At 40.9% G+C, this 21,612-nt stretch overlaps 1 protein-coding gene across 1 annotated transcript in view; it reads right to left on the bottom strand.

The window, feature by feature from the left end:
- Nucleotides 1-21,612, bottom strand: part of Ercc6 (ERCC excision repair 6, chromatin remodeling factor) — a 62,496-nt gene that overhangs the window by 24,179 nt on the left and 16,705 nt on the right. Inside the window, exons 5-7 of the mRNA XM_051202459.1 lie at nt 14,356-14,484; nt 8,547-8,705; nt 2,953-3,088 (exon numbers count right to left, since the gene is read on the bottom strand). Of these exons, the coding sequence (XP_051058416.1) occupies nt 2,953-3,088; nt 8,547-8,705; nt 14,356-14,484 (424 nt within the window). The remainder of the gene's footprint in view (nt 1-2,952; nt 3,089-8,546; nt 8,706-14,355; nt 14,485-21,612) is intronic.

Below are 21,612 nucleotides of genomic sequence, written 5' to 3'. Positions count from 1 at the left end.
ATTGAGTTCTTGGGGGTACAGACCGAAACTGGGAGACTCCTCATTCTGAGGGTCTTACAGAATGTGCACTGAATAGTTGGCAAGACCACCTTTCTCGACTAAAGATCAAAGCCTGTGATATGCTGTTACTACCAAGAAGTAACTGAGTAACTGTTATCAGGGAACACACATGTTCTTCATGCATGTACATCAACCCAATAAACCTTCACAAGATTGTCAAAACTCCCACTCAACAGACCCTCACCAGGCTCAGAGATGCCAAGGAAACTACCAGTTTCAAAATTCCACGATGGTGGGTGTGCAGCTCAAACCCTGCTGTGGTAAACAGACCTTGTCCTCCTGAAACTTTAGGAGATGGGTGTTTGTTTTTTGTTTTGTTTTTCATTTCTAGCACTTGAGTGTTTGAGTTGATCAAAATGAGACAAAACTCTGGATTATCTAAAAGGTCTAAAAAAAATGACCCTACCTGTCAGGAAAAGGTGGGAGACAGTAACAGTTGTTTCAGAATACAAGCAATCTCTATTACACGTCTTCTAGCAAACTGAAAAGAAGCTCCTTAATCATTAACTAAGCTTTCCGGCACAGTGCTAAAGAAGCTACCACCCACTGTGAGCTGTGGGATAAATACCACAGACTGCCTTCTGTCATTGTCTTTCACGGATGTTCTTTCCCCAAGAAAAGAGTTGGCTTTTCAAGGTTAATTAAAAACATCATATCCTCTTTTTCTCTGAGCCCTAACAATATGAAACACCTGGAATACAGCATTCATAGTTGCTCCACAAATATTTACCAACTCATACACTATAGTTTTCTGTTAGAAAAAAAAGAACCATAAACTGTAATGAAAAGCAATGACAGGAAGGAAGGAAGGAAGGAAGGAAGGAAGGAAGGAAGGAAGGAAGGAAGGAAGGAAGGAAGCAAGCCATGTGCATGCTCATGAGTGTAGGTAAAACTTCCTTAGCAAGGAAAACCTCAGCATGAAGGAGCGAAGGCAAGAAGGTCATAAGTTCAAGGGCACCCAACACTACAAATCAAGACTCTAGCTCAAAAATAACACACCACCACAAACGAAAGCAGCAAAGAAGCTGCAACTACTGCTACTGTACACCAAGGTAGACATTATCCCTTAGGTTTTACTCAGCAGACAGGTAAAGGTGCCAAGTTTTCCCAGTAGGCTCACTATCAGTTATGATTCCACTTGTTAGTCAATATATCTGGTGTACATGAATGAAGACTACTATTTATATGAGTTTGCAACATAAAACATTAAGAGTTATCAAGAAATAGTAAAATGAAAATACAATGAGAAATGTTTCCCATGGGTGAAACTATGGTAGTTAGCAGCTGACAGTTTCTATTTTCATACTGCTAAAAACATTTCCTTTAAATCATAGATAGCACTTATTCTATTTTCCTAATTCTCTCAACTCAATTTGTTTTCTACTTATCTTTTAAAATCCTGGGCTATTATAAGTGAGACTCCAACTCACCTTATTTGAGTAACTACATCATAGGTATATTTAATCCTATCAAAAATTCTGCTTACCGAAGTCATGAATGCATGGGAATTTGCAAGAAAAAGAAGAACACAGCAAAATTACAAAGGCCCAGTTGCTCAGTGGCTGCAGAGCGCCTCTCAGTGAGGAGAAAACCCCGTGGTCCTCACAGTCAGCACTGCATGGTTGTGGTGCAAGGGAGCTCACTCAGAAAATAATGAACCCAAAACACAGTAGAACACACTGCCATGCCACTTGACAGTGCTACAATCTAAGAACACAGTAAGACTGAGGCTTTTATTTATACTATTTACCAAGCAAATATTTATTGTATCTACTCCACAGTGAGACATTAAGACAGATGGGAAGGGAAAAAGCAGCCTAGCATAACACATCTACAGAATTTAGAAGCAAAGGAAAGCCTTCTTTCTGAAAAATATATCTGTAGCCAGGTGTGGGGGCATACACCTTTAATCCTAGCACTTGGGAGGCAGAGGCAGAGGCAGATGATCTCTGTTTGAGGCCACCCTGGTCTACAGAGCAAGTTCCAAGACAGCCAGGACTATCTCAAAAGAAAACAAAAACAAAAAGAAAAAGACAGTCAAAAGGAAAGAAAGAAAAGTATCTGTTACCAAATCTGCAAGCAAGGGAGGAGCTACAATGTCCAGTACACTGTGATCCAAGAGTACAAAGAAAGAAAACTAAACTATCTGTATCTGGGAAAGTCTCAAAGTAGCAGGTTACCTCTCCTGCAACAGAAACATATTTGAAAAGCATAATTACAGATGAGTTTATCAATAAAGTTAAATATTTCTTATTCAGGATGCATTGGGACCAGGGCTATGTCAGATTTTGGAGTATCTGCATTTATGTGCTAAGTTACCTTGGAGACAGAACCCAGTCTAAACACAAATTCATTACATCTCATACAGATCTTCCACAGGTTAAGAGCTGGTAGTTTGGTGTACCTGTAATTTCACGGTGGCCTATCATGAGTCAGGTATGGACTCTGGTAGTATCACTGCCCAAAGTTTCAGGTTTTGGAGCATTTCAGATATCTGATTAAGGATGCTCAATCTGTATGGTACTTTTCAAACCCACTTTCTCAAATTGTTTACAGCTTCTAATGACAAAGTCCCGTTCCGTCCTGTCCCCCAATCAACTACCATGTCATAGTCCACCTGATCAGTGAGCCTATGCACACAATCAGCCTTGTGGTCCCTGCCTGTGCCCAGCTCTCTTTTGTTGGACATCAAAATACCATACCACTACCAGATTATTTGAACAAGAAAGCCTTTGTTCATATCTGTGTGATGATATGGAACTTCAAGTCAATAATTAAATAAATAAAGATAAATGAAGCATACATAAACACATTTGAGACATGTATGGTTTAAAAAAATACAAAACAAATACGTAGAGGCCAAACAAAGGTAGTCAAGTACGGTAACATTACCTTTTTGTGGGCATAGGAGCCTGTTTCATGTAGGATTGCCACTCTGAATGGAGGCCACCATGTGTGGAATTCTTTTACCCACTGATGCATCACCGTCGTTGGGCAGACAATTACAGTGGGGCCCAGTCCCTCGAACCTGCACTCAATAATCCAGGAAAACACAAGCATGAGAGAGAGTGGAGAAAGTGACCAACAGCCAAAACCAAAAACCCTGTGTGGTTCAAAGGAGAAAATAAATAACCTATGGAGATGTGTTGAAGCTTTCTGTGAGGAAAAAGCTGCCCAGGCTCACAGTAACTGGAGCCTGTATGAACCCACTCATCACTTAGTGGATGCAGGGATTAACAGCAGCAAATGGCACACTCAGAAGTCAACAGCTACAGTAAAAGGAAAAACAAAGAGTACACAGCAAAACATTTTCTCCCTCCTGTTAGATGTTAAGACAACTAACATCTGTGAAATGCTTACAACAGTGTCATTTAATAAACACTAAAGGAGTTTATTGAATAAGACAAGAATATCAAATAACCATTAAAATAGTTTTTGAGAATTATTTAATAGTCCTAGAAAGTGCGTATAATAAAGTTTTTTTACAAACCAAAACCTTAGAGATCACATGGGCAGTGGGAGGCGGGAGGAGGCACTGGTCACCATGGTCTTCCTCTCTCCTGCCTTGCTTCCTTTAATCCCACCAGATGCGGATGTAACTCTGGCTCCCAGAGAGATTTATTGTATGGAGTCCTAAGCACTGGTATGCCTGCCATGAAGCGGGCATCCCACCTACCCACAGCCCATCAGCACAGCATGACCTGAAACCCCTACAGGAGAACTGCCTGACTCAGGAAGGAAGAAAGCACACTCAAGGTTAAAGAAGTCCTTTTTCTTGCTCTATCCTGTGTGTATGGATGCTATTTGGTGCTTAAGATGAAGCACACATCAAAAATCAATAATGACATATCCACATGCCACCCTTCCCTCATAGCTCTCCAATCCAAAGGACGGAACTGTCATCCATTCTTCAGGGCACCAAACCTTTTCTTCTTTGATCAATCCTCTTGCTTCCTGTCATAAGATACCTGTACAAATTCATGACCCTTTTACCTCCTACGTCTCTCCACAAGTCACCATCCCCTTCCCTGTACAGTGTCACTTTCTGAAAGTAAAATCTGGATGTCCCAGGCCCTCCCTTCAAGGCCTCCAATGGCTGCACACTGCTCTTGGAACAGCATCTGCACCTTGGCCTGGCCCATGAGGCCATGCAGACCTGGCTCCTGCCTCACCTCTCTTACTAACACTGTTAGCACCTGACTCTGAACTCTGCCAGCCTGCACTGCCCTCATACCTATGTGGCACATACTCCGTCTTCTAGATCTTAACTCTTCTCCCACCACATTATTTTTGCTAGAGCTGCCTTTCTCCCCAGACAGGTAGGTAGATGAGCCTTCCTTGATACACCCATGCTAACTCTGCTATAACGTACACACACCTCTTCAGCTCCTTAGAAGTCCTGACAATCTCTTTATGGTATAACCTCAGGGCCCTCAGCATATAAAGGTGAAGATGACGATATGTATTTAAAAACTGGAAGGAAATGTACAAACGTGAAAGAGAATATTTTTAAGTTGGAAAGACATGCATAATTTTTATTTTAATGTTATAGCTTAGGAAATGATTCCTAAACTTAAAATTTCAATATGAGCCACACAGAACTTGAAATTTTAAACATCATCTACATAACTGAAAAAAAAAAAATGGTCTAAACAGAGAAGTAAGATACTGGGCCAACTCTAACTAAAAGCTTTTTTTTTTTTTTTTCCTTCGTGATTTTTCTAGACAGGGTTTCTCTGTGAAACAGTCCTAGCTGTCCAGGAACTCACTCTGTAGACCAGGTAGACCTCGAACTCACAAAGATCCACTGACCTCTGCCTCCTGAGTGCTGGGATTAAACGTGTGCAACACCGCCGCCCTGCTCTAACTACAAGCTTTATCCCTGCACTCCACCCAACATGATGGAATGCTCATGAACCCTTAGGAATACTTATGTCCACTCATGAACCCTTCGCTTCTGGTTGTATGTGGTCATTATCCTGTGGCCCTCAAGGTTGGAACAGAGAATCCAGAGGTCATAATAATAAACTCAATCCTTCCCACAGAATTTCCAAGCCACGTTGTCACCAAAGGCAGGGCCCAGACAGGTGTCTTTCACTCTCCCTGGGGAGAGCAGGACTCTGCCCTGCCCCCCCCCCCCCCCCGGCCCTTGGCTCTTGGCTCCTGGTCCCTTCCATGACAGCATTCCTTCTTAAAAAGATTAAATGTGCCAGCTTCATTATATCCTCCAGTGAGAATAAAAGGGATTTGTCATCAATATGCACTTGGCAGGGACAGGAAATAGCCAGTCAACAGCTGTCTAAAGTAGTCTAAAATAAGTAAGTCTGAACGCCGTTTCAGGGTGTACGTACTTTTCTTTCCCTTATAACATACCTTGTATAAACTGCTAGGCTGATGACATACTTACTCACCCCCCACCCCCATCCCCTCCACCCCTGTCAGCTGAACTGCTACCTGGCATTACTGTGTCCTTTACTTTCTAACTCCCCCTCTGTTAGAATAACAGGGAGGGGTTCATGCAGAGTTGAAATCCCACAGCCAAGCAGGCTATTCCTGGACCACAGAGGGAGCAATCAAAACCATTAACAGGCAAGTGAACCACTTTCCCAGCCTCAATACCGGTGAGATGATACGAAATGGCTAAATGTACTGGAGTGATTTGCATCAATTACCAAACATACTATAGCTCCTTTCATCTTTGATTATCATTGATTACTTAATGAATTTAGGAAAAGTCAATAGCTCTATGGTCAAATACTTCAACTTATGAATGGGAAGCCTACTAGTTATGGCCTAGAACTCATGGGGCATTACAAATCATAATGTTTACCTCCCAAAGTTTGCTTTTTTAGGACAGTAACTCTTTGTAGAAAATTATTAAATGACAACCAAGTCAAGTATTAACTGAAATGTGAGCAGTAAATCATTTACATCTTCTCCATTATAAAATTCAGAGGGCTCGTCCGTATAAGGACAGCCAAGTAAAAAGTCAAGTGTATCCACTGGGACCATACCTGCCAATAATCACTTATTTATTCAGGCAATATGCCTTTTCCTCTTCTAAAAGCAGTTGTGCAATCTCCCTCAAAACATAAATGAATACAACAAACTGCTTTTACTACAAGTTTCTTGATATCACAGAGCCTTGCAGTTTCACAGTGTTCACCTTAAAATTAGGTCCCCACCTCCAATTAGGACTCCAACATCTCTAACCTGTACAAAATGTACAGAGCAACAATGCAATCCCAGCTTACACAGATGTTCCTGTTGCTCTAAGGGCCATTTTTCTTTAAGACATAAGTTCACCTAGCACAGGAGGACACGATGCACAATCATTCCTTACAAAGCTCCTCACTACACCCTCCTCAGTCAGCTCTGCAGTTTGGCTGATAATGTTGCCACATTCTCAGAAGCCAGTTCCACCAATACTATTTTAATAAAGATGATCTGGGCCCCAATCCAATATGCCACACTATTTCATTATAGAAAGAGAATATGAGCATTGATAGTTAATTGATTGCAGCTGATGCTCATTACAAGCCCTAACTTCACTCCTCATAGGACTGCTACTACTCAAGAGAACATGTTTTAATTTTTAGATCAAAACTACACTGCAGGGATGAATGAGATCCCCTACGTCCAGCATGCTAAGACTCCACACAAGGGTCATGATAATAGGACAGGAAGAGAAGAAAGAAATGGAGAAATGTGAAAACTGCAGGAATCACTTTAGGGAAAAAAGCCCTAGAAATACCTGGGACAGTCAGGACATTCCAGTCACCAGAAACCTCAAGAGCTGTGGAGACCAAGCCCATTTGGAACAGAAGAAGCCATTGTTAAATTCTAAATGACAGTCACAGATAAGAAAACCTTAGATGCCCATTTTCAGCTGACTTTTTTCATAAGCTGGAAAGTTTTCCTACTTCCAGGTAAAATCTACCCTACATCTAAGTATCCTGATAGCTACAGAAATTCTTCTGCTTCAATACAACTGCCCTACAACAACAACACCATGTTTGGTTTTTAAAATTCTTTTTAACACATTTCCTACTCCTACAAGAGGCTTTCAAAAATATCTAGGAGTGAGAGATGACTCATTGGTTAAAAGCACACACTACCTTTAGAGAGGACCTCAATTCAGTTCCTAGCACCTACTCTCATGCCTCACAACCTCCTATGACTCCAGCTCCAGGGGATGCAACACCCTCTGCTGGACTCCACAGGCACCTGCAGTCATACACACACATCCCCAACATGCACACACACAGTAAAAATAAATACATACATTTTTTTTAAATCTGAAAACTTGAAACATTGCTCACAAGAAATGTTGACCTGATAACTGAGAAAACTAGTACAACATTTTTTTTTTTAAAAAAGTATAACAAATAAAAGCAAACCAAGACGCTTGGGAGACTCAATAATAGCCTTTAGGCAGGAGTTTACAGTCCATATAAGCTTTCTGTTGTACATTTCTATGCCAGTTCCTTGGAATGTGGGCAATAATGTTCTGCAGCTGTGGACTTTGAACACATCAACGCTGTTTCAAAGATATCTCCAAACTGTATACATTGAGTGCCTCAAGTGACAGGACACAGATCTACTTGGTAACTCCCATCACTGCTACTCACAGATAAACCTACTGAAAGGCAGGGAGCTCTTAGACTATATGTGTCCAAGATCAAACATCCTATGAAGCATAATTTACAACTTAAACAAGGCTATTATTTACAGCTCTTTATTGCAAGAACAAACATATCAGTGTTACCTCCAAACAGATTAGACATTTATTCTTTCAAAATACTAATGCTTTAACAGTATATTAGGAAAAAAACAGAAAAAGACTAAAATTACTTCTTATACATTCAGGAAGTCATGTAGGTGTTAACACTGGGAGAGGAGTCTAAAACATATGGAGAAGATTAAGAAACTTGACTCCAAAAGAGTGAGCATGCCTCCAAATGCTATCACACACACAGACTCTAAAGGGAACCATAGAGAACAGCTTCTTCAAAGCTCCAACTTTGCCCATGAGCAGACTTGTACTTACTGTAATGCTCACCTGGTCTTCTGCCAGAACAAATATTTTAATGTAAAATTTAATAAATGGGACTAAAGGTATTATGTCTAATTTAAAATTCCATATTGTGTAAACTATTGATATTAACATAATTGAGTTTGTAAACAATCCATTTGCAAGAGCTAACCTTAGACATCGTATTGACCCAAAATATCTAGTGGGGCCCATCTGCAAAATGAGGCATCAACGCCTGGAATTCATTACAAGTGTTACATGTTTAATTTCTCCTGCCCTACAGCTCCATTGTCTCGTAAAATTTTTCCTTTGATGTCCCCCACTAAAAGAATTAAAGGAATATTGTAATTGAAATGTCATCAATAATTCACAAGACCCTCCTCCACAGCAATACATCTGATGAAATATTAATTGAGCTCCACAGACTGACAGTCTGCAGAGGAGCACTTGCCTGTAATTTGAACCACGAGTCCTGATCTTGCTGTAGCTCAGACCTGCCAAGAAGGCAATTATCTGGATGGTCTTGCCCAATCCCATTTCGTCTCCCAGAATTCCTCCTGCCTGCTGGCAGTGCAATTCCCACAGCCACCTAACACCTGTCTGCTGATACCTACAACAACAAACACCAACAAGAAAAGAGAAAATGGCAAATGGTGGGTGATACAGATTGTAACAGAAAGTACTCATGAATTAATCATTTGGTTAGGTTCTAGTACCAGTCAGAGAAAAGTGCCGGATGCGTGTTTTATATGATTATTATATTTATAAGGTCATACATTTTTGATCACTTAGACATAAAAAAAATCATAATTTTTTGTTATAGAATGTTAACACATTTCTAATTAAACTGATAGATGGGTAATTAAGGACTATTTTATTTCTTTTTCAACATTAGATATAACTTGATAAACAAGCACGAACTTACTAGCTTTAATTCACTTTCTGGAAAATAAGAATTTCAAATAGTCTAAGTATATAAAGTTCTGCAAATTTTTCTACAAAAAAGAGGTGATGCTTCTTAATCTAAATAGCATCAAAAAAGCATGGCAGGGAACACCACAATTTATAGCTTACACAGTTGTAAAGTCACTTTGAAGTCATATTATCTTTTTATAGGGAAAATTAAATTAAATTTTAAGGCCATAAACAAGTATGAATAATGGGGCTGTTCTTAAAATTAATGTATAACAGATGATACTGTTGCATGATTAACAGATGTAAAGATGAACTGTTTACAGAGGCCAAACAGCAGAAGAGGTCTCTTAGTATTCTGAAGCACAAACGGATTTGAGGATTTTAACAAAGATATAAGATCGGAGCTATTAAAATTTTAAATAAGAAATGAAAACTAAGAAACAATATCTCCCTCACCTGTCTCTCTCAAAGAAAAAAGAAAAGAACAAATAAGCAGTTGGTGTTTCCCTTTCTTTACCAATCACACATTCAAGTCCATCAACCTCTAAGGTTTTTTGCTTGTTAGTTAAGTAATAAAGCAAAAATATTTTCAGGAGTGAATAAGGACCTGATATCATGGAATAGCATGAAGATTATATGTCCATGTAAATGAATTAAAGCAAAACCCACTTATGATAAAAGCCAAAGGACAACCACACCCAAAGAAAACACCATGGCCACAGAGCTACCCCTAAGAGACACAGGTTTATTATTCCTGATTTACTGCCCCAGAATTTACCAATCGTTATCTGCTCTGCCTACTTAAAATCCTCTTCTGAGCCAGGTGTGGTTGCACCTATCTGTAATCTCAACACTTGGGAGGCTAAGGCAGGAGAATTCCAGAAGTTCCAGGTCTGTCTTGAAAGAAAGAAGAGGAGAAGTGAAGGGATAGAGGCAGGTGACAGACACACAGACAGACAAATAAGCCATCTCATTGTGGACCTCAGTTCCTGGTGCTGTTATTTAACCTCCTTTCAAGTACACCTGCCATCATTGACTTTCTCTTTTGTAATTCAGCTTTAACAGTATGACTCTAGGTGGTAATGTCATTGCCCACAGTATAAGAAAAAACTTTGGGATGTTTCCTGATTATTAGTTTGGCTAATTATATAATAAATACATTGAATATGTACTTTGGGAGCAAAGGATTAAAAATCAAAACCCAATGTAGTATGAAAATAAGATTGGTTAGTTTGAGGAGAAAGACAAACTCCATAAATGCATGGCATGTCCAAGAGGACAATGGCTTCCACTCAAGAACCCATTTGCAGTGAGGCTCTGGACCAGCAGTCTTAACAGGGCCTCACAATTAACCTGCACAGGGGAGTTAGTGGCATATTTTACGGGCAGGAAGCAAAGGCTCAGGAAAGGAGGGGACATGAGAGAGGAGAAGGAGAGGCTAGGAGAGGGGACAGGAGAGGGGAAGAGAGGGAGTGAGACACAAGAACACAGGACACAAGTGACCAAATTGAAATCCAGAACTGAATGACTCCAAAGTGATCCCACTTCGGAAATAATCCATCAGAGCAGCCCTGAACCAGGCATAATTTGTTCCCTTGGGGCATTTGGCAATGTCTACAGACTTTTTTTTCAAGTGGAAAAGAACAATTAGGGCCTAATGGGCAAAAGCCAGAGATGCTATTCATTCTCTAATGCTGTGGTCAGTCCCTACAGAAAATTATTTGACCCAAAATGTCAAATGTGCCAAGGCTGAGGTAACCCTGACTTGGAAGAAAACCTAGTCCTGACCTGGCTATGCACACCTATAATCCCAACCCAAAGGCTAAAGCAGGGGGCTGTAAAGCTTGAGGCCCCCCCTAAACTACATGATGATATCTGTTTCAAAAGAATGAGAATTAAAAACAACAAAAATAAAACAGATGAGATTTGCTACTCATGTTCCAGAATGGCTGGATTCTAGCAATTGGTCTTCTACCAAAGCAGAGAAGCCATGGGGGCAGCTCCAAGCAGGCCCTGGGCTGCCTCGTGACCACCCTGAAATCAATCCACCCAACACAGGCCAACACTCTTCTCTAGGGCCCAAACTTAATTAAAATGAGGAGATGTTGGAATCAGCAGCTGGGGAATTATGAAAGGAATACTTATCAGTTTGGTGTCTCTCAGAAGGAACTGGAAGTGAACTGGACACTGCATTCCCTGTGGCCCTGGAGAGTCAGCAAGAGTGGGCTAGGTGTTTGACATCTCCCACCTGACACTTCAAGGGTTTTCACAAGGTGAGAAGTATGTACTACGGAAATAATGTAAGGAGAAATACTTACGGGACAGCCTAGGAACTGCATCTCAACAGCCAAAGATTATACAGGGACTGGGTAAGGTACCACACCATAAACACACCCTCAGACCTCAGCTGGAAAATATTCACTGGTAATGGAGGAGCACCCACTAGCTGGTCAGCAGGGGTGTGAGATGAGCAAGGAATGAAAGACCTGGCTCCCTCAGAACTAGTAAATGCCCTTGAGTTTTACTGCTTTACATTCTAAATAGTAAATACTACAAAACAACTACATAGTTAAAATGAAAACAGGATATCTGCTAATTATAATAAATACATTGAATATGTACTTTGGAGAAAAGGATTAAAAATTAAAACCCAATGTAGTATGAAAATAAGATTGGTTAGTTTGAGGAGAAAGAGGAGAAAGACAAACTCCATAAATGCATGGCATGCCCAAGAGGGCAATGGCTCCCACTCAAGAACCCATTTGCAGTGAGGCTCTGGACCAGGGAATCTAGTTTGCAAAATCTTTGAGAAGCATATAAAATTTACTCCTTAGAAAGTTAAGTGATCTTTTAAGTTACTGTACAACGGTGGGGAAATCACTAAACTTATCCCTGTGAGACCAAAGCATCAGAAAATAACCACATATAATTGTTGGATCTTGGCATTGCCACACTAACCCATGACTGCATTTACTAGTTTGGTAGAAGATAAGGTCAAAACAAATTGAAGTTTGTCATGAGGCTGTTAAATTATACAGATGAATACATTTGCTGGGCAAACTTTCAAAACTGAAATTTAGAAGTTAAATATTATCTTGCAGAAAATAGCACTTGGAAAACTGTGCCTCCTGATTCCCAGGGGTGCAACTATACCCCATTAATTCAATTCCATAGTAAATAGAATAAAAATATATCCACAACTTAAAAGTAAACTTGACTTGGCTAAAACTTAATCATAAAAAAGGTAGGGGTCAGGGGCTGGGGAGCTGGCTCAGCAGTTAGGAGCACTTGCTGCTCTTGTAGAGGACCTGAGTTTTGTTTCCAACACCTACACAGAAGCTCACAACTGGTAATTCCATTTCCAGGGCACCTAGAGCCCTCCTCTGGCCTCTGTGGGAACTACATGCACATGATATACATACATGTAGGCAAAAAATCCATACACATAAAATAAACTTCTTAAAAACAGGGATTCTTTCCATCCTCCTTTTTCTTCCAATAGAAGATGTGAAATCTAATAACATTTATAAAGTATTTTAAATTATTTTTGTAGATATAAAACAGAATACTTTCCAGAAAGATATAAGTAAGACAAATTTAAATCACTAGCAAGCATGTATTTATATTAACTAAAATACAGTTGCTAGTCAATAAATACAGTGACTCTTACATCCACTCAGTAAAGTGGAACTTGGTTCTGTTACCTGTGACACCTCTGTGCTAGAAAAATGTGACACTTAACAAAAGTGCCCCTCCACCCTACTCCTGGGGACGTTTGCTCAGTCACTAACTAAACATGCAGAAGCTCGTCCTTGTAAAGTCAGCTTAACCCATTGTTTCTTTTTGCTAGTAGAACATGGGCACTATTTTACTTGTTCCTTAATAAACAACTACTTCAGAGAAAATAAAAAGAGTTGTCAATAAATGTAGTCTTCATTTATCTTCCTACAGTTAATTTTCATCAGGGAGTAGTAGTAAACAAGCTATTGGCCCTCCTAGGCTATGAACGGACTTCTTTGCAGAAATGATCAGAGATGTAGATTTTGCCTCCTATGTGGTTCTTCCTCTTAATCTAGTCAGTTCACCCAGCCATGTCAGTTCAGCTAGGATCTGATTTTACTATGTGTTTAATGGAAATAAAATACTCCCCCACCTCAAATGTCTTTCAATGCAAAGAGAAATTAAACTTATAACATAAAATATAATATGGAGGAGGCTGAGTAGTAGAGCACTTGCCTACCATGCACAAATCCCAGACTCCATCCTCCTGGCACAATAACTAAGTAAATAAATATTATTTGTAGGTTCCTGATCTTGCCTGGTGATGTGACTCAGTAGTACAGTGCTTGTCATGTACATACACATACATACCCCATGCACACAGAGAAAAAGCTCTTTGAGAGGAAGCAGGAAGAGCTTGCTATTTTTTAAGTCGATATCATCCCTAAGTGAAGGGCATGGCTGACAGTTGATAGAAAGAAGAGAGAAGTTTGTGTGCTGCTCTATGAACTGAGGATGCAAAAAGCAAAGACGCTTAACTTTCTCTACACCTCTAAGGAAGCCTTCCTACAGCATCTGGTTAAGTAAATTCACTAGTAAGGAGACTGGACACGTCCCTGGGCATGTCCATCCATCATGAGAGAACTGCGTAGCCATACAGACTACTAAGCATGCATCTATGATGCAGCATCTAGTGGTCACGGCACTCAGCCATGTACATACGGAACTTAAGTCAGCTTCCAATGCAACTTAAGATTCGAGGTGTTCTCTATGTCTGTTGACATTATGCAGAAAGACATCCACATAAAATATTTAGATGCACATTTGGTCAGCCCCAAAATATTATACCCATAGGTATGACATAAAATCCTCAGAAAACAATCAACAATTTTTATTTCCACACAGAAGTGAAAACAAAAAGCAAAAATCCTCCCCAAGGTTTGATTTTAACATATATAACTCCTCATAGTGATTTTAATACACAAGTCTTCTTAAATAAATTAATCCAATTTTTAAAATGAGAGGTTTGGTGCCTTAGAATTACTAAGAACAAAATCCTAATTTGATGCAGAGGCTTTTAAATGTGTTGTTTTTAGTCTGCTGAGACAAGTCCATACAGATTCATCAGTTTACAAACATACCCAATGCGCACCTCAGTCAATTTATTATCATCTAATTTTAATGAACAGCATGTGGCTAAAATTTCATTTGACAGTGTCTGGATTTGCAATAAATTGCTGCAAGTACCTTAAGGGCCCACAGGTAACGACTGTGTAATTTCTAAGTGTTAATTTGTACACAATGGCTCGATGACAAACATAAAGGACAGAACAAATGGCACATACTTAAAGAGCTTTTTGAACAGAAAACCTGGCACTTTGAAGCCTTCATCAAATTCGGCATCACTTTCCTCAGAATCATCTTCAAGCTTCAGGCGTTTCTCTTTGTCCTGCAGCCTCAGTTTATTCCACCTCCTATAATGAAAAAGGAATCACATTTCCATTATCTTCATTATAAACTAGATTAAAATAGACAGCTCTGGATTAGGTACTAGGAAGAAACAGGCAAATCAGAATGGCCTGTGCTGCCATCAATACCTAGCAATAACAGTCTAGGAAAACCAACTCTACCTCCTGCCTCCTCAAGTCAATTCTTACTTGAATTATTACAACTCCTCAAGAAAGATTCCTGTATCTCTCATTTCATTATCAAAACCACTTATTCCTCCTCACCCTAAGGGGAGACTTCTCTACTAGCTTCTAAGATACATGACTTTCATCCTAGAACAGACTTGGGAAATTTTCAATGTAACTGAGCATTTCCAAATGGTAATACAGCTTAACAAGAGGATGTTTTATTTAGAACTGGTGTTTCTCTGCTAAAAATTAATAGTCACCAGATAAAAACATACTGTTTTGAAAAGAAAATTAATTTTTGTTCAAAATTGCTTATCTGGTATTTTTTCTAATTATTCAACTGAAGAGGATCAAAGGTACCACTGTACTGACAATCACACCACCCAGAATGTGTTAATCAGATAAACAATATTTTAAAAAGAGGAACATTTGTATTTCAGAAGAATGATGCCATGTTTGTTCAGACAGTGCTAGCTATGCAAGCTATGAAGGTCCTGCAACACACCACAGCTGTGCAGAGGGTGCAGCCATTATGAAGGTCTTATAACACACCACACCTGGACAGAAGGCACAGCCATTTAACTAGGCTAACTTTACATGCCCACAACTGTAACGAACTCTGATGTTGCAAGCAAAAAGAAAAGCAATTACAAAAATAAATAACCTTGGATTCCGTTATTATTTTTTTTTCAAGTACTTTCTTAGTTAGCATGCATACAACTGACATTCTAAATGTTACAAAGTAGTAGAGATGGATAAAGCATGGACTGGTAAATGCTGGAACTTAAACTCATAGGAAGACAGCACCACACAAAGGCCTTTAACTTCCACTGACTATGCAAGAGTAGCAGACGCTGTCCAAGGGAAGACAAAGAAAATATGAGAGGCTGAGACAGACACAGTGCTGGCTAGAGAACCAATCACAAAAGCTTCCAGGCCAAGCCGGAGTGATGGGCAACCCACTCAGAAAGCTGCTAGCAGGTGGTAAAGCACATCCTTCAAAAACTCAGCTCTTCAAAGCAACTCACACTTGTGCTCAATAATAAAGCACTAGGTAATGATGTGAAACTGTTCTCTGTGGTGAGAACTTACTTAGCAAAAAGAGCAACAAAGTCCTGTCAGCAGTTTCCAGAGAAGAGCCGCAAACAGCAGAGGCACTATCCAGCCAAGCCGAGAGGAATAGCTGTCACACACTATGGTACTTCTTTACATAAAACACTTCCAAAGGCCACCTCTTCTTCCCCTTTATTAGTTTTCTTCCTTAAAAGTAACCTCCATGCAACTGACCAACTGAGTTCTTTAGGTGGCCACAACTGTTAGGAACTAGCAGCCAGCTGACCCCCGCCCCCGACGATGGGCGGGATGCTCATGGTGTGTCATCCCTACCCTCCATCAGCCTTCCTGGTGGCTCAAGCTTTACCTGGCTGCCAGAGGACTCAGTTATGCATGCGCAAGACCCCCTTTTAAAGCAAGCATGCCAAGAGTGCCTCTCTCTCTGGTTCCTCTCTTGCTCCCTCCCCTCTCCTGCTTTCGGTTGGCCACCAGCTACCCCCTCTTTCTCTCCCTTCTCTCAATAAACTCCACGTGGGCGCTGAGTCTCATGTTTGTGTTTCTTAGGCATTAGCTGCACAGCAAAAGAACAACAACAACAGTCTGCTGTTTCTTCAATTTTCGTGTTACTTACTGTTTTAGTTTTGTGAAATGGTGTCCTGCACTGGTTCTAAATAGGGACAACTGTGCCCCTCATTCCCACCCAGTGCAATCCGGCAATGCTTAGAGACATACCTGGTCATTATCAGGGCCTCCTATTGGGGGAAGGAGGGGTCCAAAGCTGCTGGACATGCTACCACATGACCTCCTCAGGAGTACACTGACTATTCCCTGCCTATCATGAAGGTGACTGGAGTTCAAGTCTCAGATGAGAAGACTACAGAAAAGTTAAGCCATGATGGCAGACTTAGGACAGGTCAATCCTCCAGTAAAAATGTTACATAACTACCTCACATGTCAAAAATGTCAAGAAAGCCTCATGTACAGGGATGTCGAGACCACGAGCTGGAAAGGTGTAGTCATTCTCCTGATGCACATCCACAGTTTCAGGTAATGAGATAATCATTGATACCCAAACCCTGAATGCCAGAACTAAGCATCAAATATCTATAAAGATGCCTCTCTACACAGCAAATCCTGTTGGTAAGGTGACTCTCCAAGAATCACAAAAGCTACCACAAAAGCTGACATATTTTCTTCAATAATCTGGCAAGAAGGGAAATAGAAATCCCAGAAGGTACTGGCTTTAGTAGTTAGCACAAGATAAACAACGGCTTTTCCATATTACACAGTACATTTCACTCACAGATGACAGCTATTTCCTTAAAGTCTACCACTCAACATTTGTGGCTGTTAAATTTCTCACCACACCATCCTGCATTGACAAGATTGCATCTTCTCCTCTTGCCTTCTACTCTCTGTCCTAAAATATACAGGCATCATATTGCCACAGAACTCAGCACCTAAGAAACCACATAAGCCACCACAGAAATGATTATATCCCAGAGCCTTCCGCTTCATAAAAAAAGATAAGAGCCCTTAACATCCATTCAGTTTGGCCAAAGAATGAGTAAAGGTGGTGAGGATAAATCATTATGGTCAACAAGCACCTGAACCACTGTGAAGACAAATCACCCGAGAAAAATCTAAGACACAGAAAATACGACCTCATGCACATCTGGCTCAGGCCATAAGATGGCAATATTTCCTTGTGTGGCTTAGGGATCACTATCTAAGGAGTGCCCACAAACAGGACATGGCACACCCAGGAAAGGCAGGAGAGCTGAAGCTGCCCAGATACAGAGAGAAAGATGTTGCATAGTGATGGGTGCTTGTCTGACATGGGAGTGGGGACCTTGATTCTACACCAGATCTTCAAGGAAAAAAGAAAGTAGAGCAGAGGAACAGTGGCTTCTCCATCTGAGGTGCTGCCAAGCTCCTTTCTGTTGTTGTTGCTAATTATTCTGCATGCATAACTAGAAGTGTAGGTACACATGTGCTGGCTGTGGTGTGCAAGTGGAGGTCAGACGGCAACTTTCACTAGAGGGTTCTCTCCTTCCACATACACAGGATCAAACACAGATGGTCAGGCTGCTGCAAGCATTTTTACCCCCTAAACCACTGCACCAGACCAAGAGTGCCCTTCCTACCATGACCTCTAGAATCCAGCTTGTCCCGCAGCCTAACAAGCTAAGCAATCTGTCTGGCCAGCAGATGTGAAGGGGATAACAGTGCTATGAATATCCTGCATAGGGAGACAGAAGCCCAGAATGGCTAGAAGCAAACCCTGTTGCATTTATTAGTGGTGTTAGTCACCTTTCCATCATGAAAAACAAAAACAAACAAACAAACAAAAACTAAGAAAAAAATCAACTGAAAAGATGGAGACTTATTTTGATTCACGGCTTCAGAGTTCACGCTCTAGTCACGTGACTCCAACGTTTCTGGGAAAGGCATAATGGCACAGACCATGAGGTGGGGTAAAGTTGCTCATCTCATGGTGAAGGTAGCCAGGAAGCAGAGAAAAGGCAGGAAGGAAGTAGGAACAAGGCATAGCTTATTCCCTTCAATTAGGTCCCACCTTCTAGGTTCCTACCTATAACCTCTCAATAACCCAATAAATTATGACTGACCTTCAATAGATGAAAGTATGAATGAGGCCAGAGCCACTTCTGCAAAACCCTACATCTGAGCATTGCTATAGGGCATCAAGCTTCTAAATACATGAATCTCTGGAAAACATTCCAGATCCAACCATGACAGGCATCCTTAACCCTCCACAAAAAAACTTAACCTTGCCAACTAAGTGTTCCCAAGAGCCTTAGGAAGTGATGCCTGCTTCTCTGAGCTACATGAAGGACTGTCTGAGGGTGCCACATGCAAAGCCATCCACACAAGACTGAGAACCGAAGTGCTTAACTAAAACACACTTGTATATAATCACGTACACTTGTTGAAATCACCACACTTATTCTATAACGGAAACTACCACTGGTTCAGGTGAAGAAGCAGAAGCAATATGCATTTCCACACAATCTATATGCAGTAATACAGTGGCTCTCAAGGGTTCACAGAACTACAAGAAGGAATGTACATCAGCAAAAACTATAACAGCTGATCAAATACGTGTACAGCAAATTATTATCAATGATGTGACCAAACAAAGACACCTTCGGAAGACACCTGCTGAAGACCTAATTTTTTTTTTTTTTTTTTTTTTGGCCATGGACTAGGGATACAGTTCAGTGGCAGAGCACATTCTCAGAATGCACAAGGCTCTGGATTCACTCTCCAGTACCCAAAGCCAAAATAAAAATTTGACCAAACATTTGTATACTATCTGAATTATGGCTGACTTATATGACAGTAACAAAAGGCACATGCAAAATTACTCATCGGCTGGTGGCAATAAACGGTCCAGTATCTATGTTTTTCAGAGAAGAATAACTTTTTTATGTTCTCCATCCTCTCATTTAAAAATATCAAGGCATGTAATAGTCACAGCTGCAGCCACATAAAGCGAAAGTGCCTGGTGTTCCCTGGCAGAGCTTCTAACTCCTCATACAACTGCCATGCTCAGCCCGCTGCTGACTCCACTGGCTGCCACTTAGAGGGGAAGCCAGTGAGAAACATAAACTTAAATTCTCATCAGATGCAAGCACCGAAAACATTCCTTGGCTTCCCTACATCCTGCAGGAATGAGACCCTGGCCCAGGCTCTGGGGCCTGGGGCTGATGCTGCAATAATGTCTGTCAGAAGCAACCCAAATGCAAGATAACTGGCTGAACTACACCAAGGCTCACATAAACTACTGGAGTACTTTGTCAATGGAACCCTAAGAATATACCTGCAAGCTAAGTGCCACCATTTACTGTTAGTTTTGGATTTTCTAGTATTCCAAGGACAGTCAAATTATGTGAGAAGAAAAATATAGCTGGCTGCACTCTGCCATGTGGCCTGGATTCCCTTCAACTACATATCCAGTGCCCAGCTGCTGTCCTCCACCATGCACATCTTCACCTTTCAGACACCGTGCTTCCTTCCCTTAGAGGAAGCTTTTCCTGACAACTAGTTAGGCATGCTTTCTACCAAAGGTCATCCTGATCATTACTGCAACCTCCCCGGCTCAGCAGGAGTGTCCTCCATGGTGCCCAGAGGGCCAGCAAACAGTGAAATCCTTATCTGTCTCCCAATTTGAGTGGGAGTCATCAGAGGACAGTGAACGGTGTGATGCCCTAGAGCTCACAGTAGATACTCAATAAATGCTGAGCAATGAATGGTGTTTAGAATTGGGCTCGGGATGGGGAAGAGGCAGAGAAGCCTGATTTGAAAAGTATCTAAATGAGTCATCCAGAAATGTCTCTAGAAACTTCCTATGCTACCACTTCATTGAGAGACTATCTCTTGCTTGCTTCCTTAATCCCACCAACCTTACCCTACTTTGCCTACTAGACAAGAATGATTACATCTGGGACAAAGCCTGACCCAAGAAGCGGCCAGCTAGCTACAATACCAGGGACATTCATAACTTAGGATAATAATAATAATAATTATATAATAATAATAATAATTTAAAAAGAGATAAAGGAAGGTCATTACCTTCAGCAATTAAAAACAAAATACATAAAACAAAATTTCTTATTTTCTAAACTGAGTTCCATTTTCTGATTCCCCAAGGAGTCCACTTGGTAACAAAACTGTACCCCAGACAGTAGGAAGAATCAGGAGCCCCAATTTGAGTCCAAGGTTTTCCAGGACCAACTGAAAAGGTTGGGTAAAATATTCCTCTACTTCAAAAAGAATTCTTGGGATGGGAATGGAGCCGCTAGCTCTAGCCTCTATCTACGTGTAACTCTATAGGAAGGAATAACAGGTTGATGAACCATCCTAGGGTTTCCCTTTATGCCATTCGTGTAACAGATGCTGCTGCAAGCACACTGAACCATGAGGGTATTGTATTCTTTTGGGGTGGTCCTACTTCCTGTAACCCCTGGACTCAGTGGTGGCCATTACAGTAGGACCCACTGAGATAAGCACCAAGAAAGAAAAAACAGATGTAGACATCAAGCTGTATTAGCAGCCTTTAACTGGGAAGGGGAAGCCTGCACCCCAGACAATGCCATTCCCCACTGCTGCACTTATGTGCAGTGGTCTGTTATAAACTCAAAACCAGATAGGGTATGTACAAAAAAATATCAAAGAAGCCACACATGTAGTACATGACATCTGACAAGTCTACTATGTAAATCTTTACAAAAGGTACAAAATCAAGGGCTAGAGAGATGTCCCGGCAGTTAAGAGCACTACTTGCTCTTACAGGAGATCTGGCTTCAGTTTCTGGTACCCATGTGGTAGATCATGATCACTGTAACTCCAGCTCCAGGGGACAGTGCCCTCTTCTGACCTCCATGGGTACCAGGCACACATGGTACACATACATCTATTCAGCCAAACAAAACAAATCTTTAAGTATTTATTTATTTATTTATTTATTTACTTATTTATTTGGGGGGGGAGGGACACAGGGTTTCTCTGGGTATCAGCTCTGGCTGTCCTGGAACATGCTTTGAAAACCAGGCTAGCCTCAAACTCAAGAGATCTGGCTGCGTCTGCCTCCCAAGTGCTGGGATTACAGGCGTGTGCTGCCACCACCTGGCTTTAATTTTTTTAAACTTCATTTATTTATCTTTATTTTTATTTTATTGTCTGTGTATGGCTATTTTGCCTTCAATATATATCTGTGCATCACTAGCACACCTCACGCCTACAGAGGGCACAAGAGAGTATCTTGCCTGCTGGGAACAGAGTCCAGGCCCTCTGGAGGGTCAGGTTCTCTCTTCTGCTCAAACTATCTCTCCAGAAGATAAAACAAACACACACACACATACCACAAAACAAAACACACATGCAGTAAAA

This window comes from Phodopus roborovskii, unplaced genomic scaffold, assembly GCF_943737965.1.
Source record: "Phodopus roborovskii unplaced genomic scaffold, PHOROB, whole genome shotgun sequence".
NCBI lineage: Eukaryota > Metazoa > Chordata > Mammalia > Rodentia > Cricetidae > Phodopus > Phodopus roborovskii.
Note: the sequence above shows the minus strand (reverse complement) of the source record. Positions and strands in the feature narration are given on the sequence as shown.